Genomic DNA, 8,896 nt, shown 5'->3' with positions numbered 1-8,896 from the left:
AGGTCTTGGAGTCTAAATAATGAGCTGATGATCTGAATCACCTGATGTTTGATTAAGGAGACATGGAAAACATGCAGTATTGGGGGGCTCCGGGAATGTGGTCGGGAACCCCTGCACTAGACTACAGTTCTCATGCCAGATTTTCCATCTGTGCGCCTCTGCTATCTAGTAGGGTCAGGAGAACCACATGTTCTATTAATAGCTGAGAAGTTTTTAGACTAATTACGTGTCTTTATTCCTGGCTGCACAAATAATCATGCTGCTGTCATAATCATAATCAGTATGATTCTTAATGGGAGCACCAAATTAATTTTGAATGACCACATAACATCTCTAAAATGAATTGTCATTGTAGAGAGGCATAAAAACGATATTCTTGCGCCTCCTGCAGGAGATGAATGTATAACGATTTTTATTTAGCTAAGGTAGCTAAGGTATTGCTATAGCCTACTCCACTTCATACTTAAAGGGTTAGTTCACCCAAAAATTCCATAAATTCCATAAATTACTTACCCTCAAGTCATCCTAGGTGTATATGACTTTCTTCTTTCAGACGAATCCAGTCGGAGTTATATAAAAAATTGTCTTTGATCTTTCAAGCTGTTTAATGCCACTCAGCGGGTGTTGCTTATCAGTCCAAAAGAAGTGAAATAAAAAGTGCCCATCCATAAAAAAAAGTGTCTCACACGGCTCCGGGGGGTGAACAAAGTCCTCCTGTAGAGAATCGATGCGTTTTTGTAAGAAAAATATCCATATTCAAAACGTAATAATCACTTTAATGTAGCTTGCGCCAAGTTTTACTGTAGTTTTGCAGTTGTACACAGAAGCAGCTCCGGGAGCATGACGTATGAGTTCAGCGTTGCGCATGCGCCGGTGAGTCTCGTGAAAACCAACGTTTGTTTATAGGAGCAAAGGAAGCAAAGTTTCCTTACTTCAGCAAAGGAAACCCAGTCTCCTCTTGGCTTATATCGAAATCCTCCGACATTCTTCTTTACAAATCCTCGTTTTGTACTTCTAATAAGTGACCGTTGTTTTGTTTTGATCTCTCCGCTGCGCTTCCGCGTTCGTCACTTCTGAGCGGTGCATGCGCAACGCCGACCTCCATACGTCATCCGCCTGGAACTGCTTCCGTGTACAACAGTGAGCCCAAGCTAGATTAAAGTAATTATTATGTTTTAAATATGGTTATTTTTCTTACAAAAACGCATCAGTTCGCTACGGGAGGCCTTTGTTCACCACCCGGAGCCGTGTGAGACACTTTTCTTTAATGGATGGGTGCTTTTTATTTCACTTCTTTAGGACTGATGCATGCAAGACCTGCTGACTGCCATTAAACAGCTTGAAAGATCAAAGACAATTTTTTTTATAACTCCGACTGGATTCGTCTGAAAGAAGAACGTCATATACACCTAGGATGACTTGAGGGTGAGTAATTTATGGGTTAATTTTCATTTTTGAGGAACTAACCCTTTAAGGTTAGATATTTGTATGTAAAGGCATGAGCACAACTAATGGATAGACGGTGGATAGAGTGAGAAACAGACAGATAGACTGACACAGAGATAGATAGATAGATAGATAGATAGATAGATAGTGTTTGACAGATTAAACAGAGGGATGACGAATGGTCGACGAGTATTGGAGGCGGGCTTTACTGAGGAGGGTGTAGCTGCAGTCATCATGGCTCCCAGACCGCGTATCCCAGTGCAATAGTAAATAACTTGAAAGGAAATGCAGTGTCCATGTTTATAACAGAGAAGTGCGTTAATTTAGGATACATATTTACAATTTCAGATTAAAACCGTAGCTTTTTTCTCCCTTATACGCGAGCGAGCTATGGATGCGCAAATTGCAAACCATTGCAGCAGCATCAAGTCTGCAGCGAAAGCGAGCAGCCCGCAGAATGCAGCTGAAAGCCGGATCGAAAACGCACCAAAGAAGAAATCCCGCACGAGAAGAGGCAGAAGAGGGAAGCGACGGAGGGGCAAGAAGGCCAACGAGCCTCCGCCGTTTCTACCACCGGAGGTAAATATAGATGTGTGTTGGCGGATGCTAACCATGTGTACTGCATATCAGTAACCATAGTACCATTCTATATTAACGCTATTAAGATAGGCCTATAATATATATTACATCTTAATATCGTTAATTAGAATATTAATACAGTAACAGTGTTAAGCTGCTGGCGAATTATATTTTAAATATACAAAAATCGGTAAGAGGCTGCCAAAATACTGTTCAGTTACCACTGTAAAAATGATAATGAATTAATACTAGCTACTTGTAAACAGTGTGTCTTTACGTTTTAATTTTGATGACAGGTAGCGAATATTAATTTAATACAGTAGGCCTAATAGCTACAGTAGGCTAGCTACTAATAATTGTTTGATTTGTAAGACCAGAATCTGCACTTTTTAGGCGAAAACAGATTTTTGAAACGACCTACTTTTCATGCTGGGTTGATTTTATGGTAGATATAATATATATAATATAGTTGTTAAAAAATTTATAAAATCTCAAATAAAATGTAAATAGCAATTAGTTAATAAATAAACAACAACAACAAAAGTTAGTTCCATAATGCCAAATAACTGGTTATTATTCATTTTCTAGTTCTTTCCAAGGTTGTATTTTGTCCAGTAAATGAATTGTGTGCAAGGACTGATTTTTGCAAGACTGCATTTAGATTTGTATTTAATTGATGTTTTTTTTGCCCACATATCTTCATATTTTAGGCTGAAGAGGGAAACATTGAATACAAGGTATGCAATCACCAAATTGATAGTAATAATTTTTATAGGATTTTATATGTATTTAATGGCATATTCATCCTCTGTTCACTCAGTTGAAGCTGGTAAACCCCACGCAGTATCGGTTCGAACACTTGGCCACGCAGTTGAAATGGCGACTGCAGGAGGGCCGCGGGGAGGCCGTGTATCAGATTGGGGTGGAGGATAACGGTCTGCTGGTTGGACTTACAGAAGAAGATATGAAAGCCTCGCTTAAGACTCTTCGCAGAATGGCTGAGAAGTATGTATTGAATTCATCAACCAATTTGTTTTTCTTTAATGTCAGTGTGTAAGAAGTGGCTTACAGGTGTGTTGTGTTGTCTTGGTAAGACTCTGTGACTCTGCGCAGGGTTGGAGCCGATATCACGCTCCTGAGAGAGAGGGAGGTGGACTGCGATAGAGCTCGACGGAAAATCGCTGAAGTTCTTGTGCGGAAAGTTCCAGATGACCAGCAGGTGAGCTTGTGACGCTTTAGTCATTGGGTCATGCATGGGATTATTATTATTATTATTATTTATTTTAAAAATACTAAATAAGAACTACAACATTTTTAAAATATTGAATATAAAAATACAGAAATGTTTTAAAATGATTATGTAATATGCCTGCTTTTTTGATGATCATATTTAAAATTTCAGAATTAGACTTTTTTTAATGAAAAAGGTCTTGTTAAAATTCTTGAAAATAACTTTATTATTGGAATAATATAATCTTTTATTATTATTTCTTAAAAATACTAAAGAGAAAAGTACAACATTTTTAGAATATTAAAAAGGTATTGTAAAAAGGATATATTCTTGAAAATAACTATTATAAAATTATATTTTATTCTAATTTCTTTAAAAAATAATAAAATAGAAAAGTATGACTTATTAAGATATTAAATATTAAAAATCCTAAAAACAATTTTTATTTAGTTTTGTTTTCAGTTTGCCTTCTTTTTTATGATGAACATGAACATTTTAAATTTCGGAATTACTTTTTTTTTTTTTTTTTTTTAATTTTTTTTTTACACGAAAAAGGTCTTGTAAAAAGGATTATACTCTTGAAATAATATCTTGGAATAAAATCACTGGAATAAATAAACTTGGAATAAACTTGTAATCATTGGAAAAAAAATATTTTATGACTATTTCTTAAAAAATACAAAATAAAAATGTACAACATTTTAAAAATATTACATTTTAAAAATACAAAAAAATGCTTTAAAATAATTGCCTACTTTTGAACATTTCAGAATTACATTTTTGTATGGAAATGGTCTCATTTCTTCTTGAAAATAACTTGATTATTGGAATAAAAATAATATTTTATTATTATTTCTTTAAAAAATATGATATAAAGAAAGTACATGATTATTAAAATATTAAATATTTTAAATAAAGAATTTTAACATTATATTTATACTAACTTTTGTCTACCAATTAAAATCCAGTGGGTATAAATAACACACAGGACGCTGTTTAGTTGTCATGTGAGAAGAAAAATGAAATTATATCACTAAATCAGACTTTCGTGACTGTGTAGGTCAGTACATTTCTTAAGATAAATCCAATAATTTGGCCCTTTCTAAGGCTAAATATAGTATTTGTCACTTATTCATGGTTGTTATACAGCTATTTTTAGAGTAATGAAATTACATTTTTTAAAATAGATTTTTAAAAGTTTTTTTTTTCTTTTCATCATCATAGTCATTCTTATTTGTCATTGACCCAATAAACTAATGATGTATTATGTGTTGTCGGGTCATTGTGATCTCTGTGTTTGTGTGAGTAGTTCCTGGATCTCCGTGTGGCTGTTCTGGGTAACGTGGATTCAGGCAAGTCAACTCTGCTGGGCGTGTTGACTCAGGGCGAGCTGGATAACGGACGGGGCAGGGCCAGACTCAACCTCTTCAGACACCTGCATGAGATTCAAACGGGACGGACATCCAGCATCAGTTTTGAGATCCTGGGCTTTAACAGCAAAGGAGAGGTGAGACAGATATTTAGTATTCTTTTATTTATGATACTTTTTTCAGTGGTGCATTAACTGGGATTTAAAGCTTCTACTTGCTAGCATATAAGCATGTTGCTTTGATTTTTTTTCTTTCTCTTATCGTTTTAGGTTGTAAACTACAGTGACTCTCGTACAGCAGAGGAGATCTGTGAGAGCTCTTCTAAGATGATCACTTTTATTGACCTGGCTGGTCATTATAAGTACTTGAAGACCACTATATTTGGCCTGACAAGCTACTGCCCAGACTTTGCCATGCTGGTGGTGGGAGCCAATACTGGCATTGGTTAGTATTTATGCATATATATTTCTATTGCTTTAAAAGTTGTGATTTAAGAGCATATTTTATGAGTAAGGCATAAAAATTGGAACTAAATCTGGCCGATATATATTAAATATTTACAATAAATTCAATATTTTACACTATTCAAAGAATTCACACTACCATTCAAAGGTTTGGAGTCTGTAAAATTGTTCAAATACTTTTAAAGAAGTCTCGAATGCTCACCAAGGCTGCATTTATTAATTCAGAAATACAGTAAAAACAGTAATATTGTGAAATAATATTCTAATTTAAAAAAACTGTTTTCTATTTGAATACATTTCAAAATGTAATTTATTTCTGTAAAGCAAAGCTGAATTTTCAGCCCGAATTTTTACTCCAGTCTTCAGTGTCACAGTCACATGATCCTTCAGAAATCATTCTAATATTCTGATTTGGTGCTTAATAAACATTTCTTATTCTTAACAATGTTGAAAACAGCTGTGCTGCTTGATATTTTTGAGGAAACCATGATACATTTTTCAGGATTATTTAGAATAGAAAGTTCAAAAGAACTGCATTTGTTTGAAATAGAAATCTTTTGAAATATTATAAACGTCTTTACTGTCACTTTTCATAAATTTAATGCATCCTTGCTTAATACAAGTATTTTTTATTTAAAAAAATCATATTAATCTTATTTAGCCCCAAACCTTTAAACTGTAGTGTGTATTTCTATGTGATTTTTAAAAAATCTAATTATAAATCATTACTCAAAACCATCCAGATTACCCAACTTTGAACTAATTTTGTGTCATAACATATTATACATTATTCTGGCATTGTAAAATTCTCCCAGCTGGCACAACTAGGGAGCACCTGGGTTTGGCGATGGCGCTGAAGGTGCCCATATTCATTGTGGTGAGTAAGGTGGACCTTTGCGGTAAAAGCACAGTGGAGAAAACGGTTCGTCAGTTGGAGAGAGTGCTCAAACAGCCCGGCTGCAACAAGGTCCCCATGGTGGTGTCCAACCCTGATGATGCCGTCACAGCTGCACAGCAGTTCGCACAATCCTCCAGGTACGTGTGTATGAGAATAGAGAGGTTATTATAGACATTTATTGCATTATTTTCCACCTTAAGTCAATGTTTCTTGCAACATAAACAGCCATAATTGATTTTTTCCTGACCAATTCCCACCCTCTCTTTTAGCATTACAGTTGAACAGCCTGTTTTTGGTACTGTACCTTTAAAACTTGAACGAATACCCTACAAAGTACCTTACCACTGATAGCTGTTCAACACTCTAGTTTGTGCAGTATGTGTGTGTGTGTAATGATGGATTTTTCTCCCCACAGTGTGACGCCCATCTTCACCCTCTCCAGTGTGTCTGGGGAGAATCTGGACCTTCTGAAGGTCTTTTTCAACATTCTTCCTCCTCTGAGCAACAGCAAGGAGCAAGAGGAGCTCATGCAGCAGCTCACGGAGTTCCAGGTACAAACACACTCTCACCAACGCACATATAATGTCTTAATTCTAAAATATTCCAAGAGATTTAATGTCAAATTGATGTGTTCTTGCAGGTGGATGAGATTTACAGTGTTCCTGATGTAGGGACAGTAGTTGGTGGTACACTCTACAGGTCAGTCCACATCTGTTGCGTCAATCTTGTCTGTCTGTCTGTCTAATAACTGCCTATCGTCCACCTAGCAGTGTACTAGCAACCACTCAGAACACTTTATCAAATCCTATAGCAAACCCCCTGGCAACTATTTAGAAAAACCTATATATGTTTTAGCATTGTAGCAACTGCTTAGCACCCACCCCTAATGAAAATTAACCATGGTTTTACTATAAAATTTAAAAAAATAAAACATGGTTCATATAGTTAAACCATGGTAACCACAAATTAACCATGGTTTTGTTACACTAATCATAGTTTAACTATGGTATTTATAGTAAAACTGTGCTTATACAAATGGTAATAATTTCTTCCAAAAAACATGGTCACTATACTTTTACAATAATAAAAGCATGGTTAATTTTTGTAAGGGAAATATCAATGCCCTAGCAACCACTCAAAACACCTTAGTAATCCCTTAGCATCCTAGCAACATCTTAGCATCCACCCAGAACACTCTAGCAACATCAAAGTAACATATACTTGCAACTACTTAAAACACTACTTATAACACAGTGCCTTAGCTTTGTAAACAACTGCTTAGCAACCACATAGCAATGCACTTTCACATGCTCAGAACACCTAAGCAATGCCCTAGCAACACCTTAGAAACCACCCAGAACACTCTTCCAACTGTCTTATCCACCTATTTCCTGAGTAACCGATGAGCGCTGCCATGATGGATTCTAACTTCTGTTTGGATGCTCTCGTGTTCTGATCTCCATGTTAAAATGGGGTAAAAAGTTCGACTGAGTTAATTAAACCGAAACGTTTCAAATATAACAAAATATAAAAATGTGTGCAGGGTTAAGCTGTGCGTTCATTTGACTAGAAACATCAGAGATCGGAAATGTAAAGCATCTTTCCGTTATGAGGCGGACGAGACTTCCGTGTTCAGGAAAAAGGTGGATAATTCTCTCATAACCACCCAAAATGCCCTAGTGACTGCTTAGCAATGCCTTAGCAACCACTCAGAGCATCTTATCAAACCATAGCAACTCGGAGAAACCTATTTACTACCTAGCAATGTATTGACATTGTAGCATCTGATTTACACCAGCATCTCAATGCCCTAACAACCACTTAGACCACCTTTGTAGCAATGCTCCAGCAACCACTTTGAACAACCTAGCAACCTCATAGGAACATCTTGACTTGACACCCAGAACAACGTTTTTGAGAGCAACGTTCTTGCAACAACTGAAAGGACTTTAGCAATACTCTAGCTCTGTAGCACTTGTTTAGCAACCAACAATGCCCTCACAATCATTCAGAACTCATTAGCAACGCCTTAGCAACTGCTTGGCAACCACTCAAAACCCCTTGGCAACCTCCCAGAATACTCTTGCAATTGGCTTATAACTGTTTCATAACCACCCAGAACACTCTAATAACTGCAATGCTCTAGCAGCCACTCTGAACAACTGCTCAAACCCTAGCAACCACATAGCAACACCTTAGCAACCACTCAGAACAGCTTATCTACTAACTAATGTTTTAGCATTGTAGCAGCTGCTTATCACCCACATATCAATGTCCTAGCAACCATTCAGAGCACCTTAGTAATCCCTTAGCACCCTAGCAACATCTTAACAACCACCCAGAACACTTTAGCAACCACATAACAACGGCAGCCATATCACCCTGTAGCCCAAGACTGGTTGCCCACTGAAGCTAAGCAGGGCTGAGCCTGGTCAGTACCTGGATGGGAGACCTCCTGGGAAAACTAGGTCGCTGCTGGAAGAGGTGTTAGTGAGGCCAGCAGGGGGTGCTCACCCTGTGGTCTGTGTGGGTCCTAACGCCCCAGTATAGTGACGGGGACACTATACTGTCAACAAGCACCGTCCTTCGGATGAGACGTTAAACCGAGGTCCTGACTCTCTGTGGTCATTAAAAATCCTCGGCATCCTGGCCAAATTTGCCCATTGGCCTCTGACCATCATGGCCTCCTAACAATCCCCATATCTGCTAATTGGCTTAATCACTCTGTCTCCTCTCCACCAATAAGCTGGTGTGTGGTGGGCGTTCTGGCGCACTATGGCTGCCATCGCATCATCCAGGTGGATGCTGCACACTGGTGGTGGATGAGGAGATACCCCCTGACAATGTAAAGCGCTTTGAGTGCCTAGAAAAGCGATATATAAATGTAATTAATTATTATTATTATTAT

General features: G+C 37.2%; 1 protein-coding gene across 1 annotated transcript in view; it reads left to right on the top strand.

The window, feature by feature from the left end:
• Positions 1 to 1,663: 1,663 nt before the first annotated feature.
• LOC107667899 (GTP-binding protein 2-like) overlaps positions 1,664 to 8,896 on the top strand; it is a 9,449-nt gene continuing 2,216 nt past the window's right edge. The window contains exons 1-9 of the mRNA XM_016459639.1: positions 1,664 to 2,025; positions 2,736 to 2,762; positions 2,846 to 3,030; positions 3,139 to 3,244; positions 4,566 to 4,763; positions 4,896 to 5,070; positions 5,906 to 6,125; positions 6,404 to 6,539; positions 6,629 to 6,687. Coding sequence (XP_016315125.1) covers positions 1,837 to 2,025; positions 2,736 to 2,762; positions 2,846 to 3,030; positions 3,139 to 3,244; positions 4,566 to 4,763; positions 4,896 to 5,070; positions 5,906 to 6,125; positions 6,404 to 6,539; positions 6,629 to 6,687 — 1,295 coding nt within the window. The 5' untranslated portion in view covers positions 1,664 to 1,836. The remainder of the gene's footprint in view (positions 2,026 to 2,735; positions 2,763 to 2,845; positions 3,031 to 3,138; positions 3,245 to 4,565; positions 4,764 to 4,895; positions 5,071 to 5,905; positions 6,126 to 6,403; positions 6,540 to 6,628; positions 6,688 to 8,896) is intronic.

Source organism: Sinocyclocheilus anshuiensis, unplaced genomic scaffold (genome assembly GCF_001515605.1).
Source record: "Sinocyclocheilus anshuiensis isolate Anshui unplaced genomic scaffold, SAMN03320099.WGS_v1.1 scaffold2293, whole genome shotgun sequence".
Taxonomy (NCBI): Eukaryota; Metazoa; Chordata; class Actinopteri; order Cypriniformes; family Cyprinidae; genus Sinocyclocheilus; species Sinocyclocheilus anshuiensis.
This window is presented reverse-complemented; position numbering and strand designations above follow the sequence as displayed.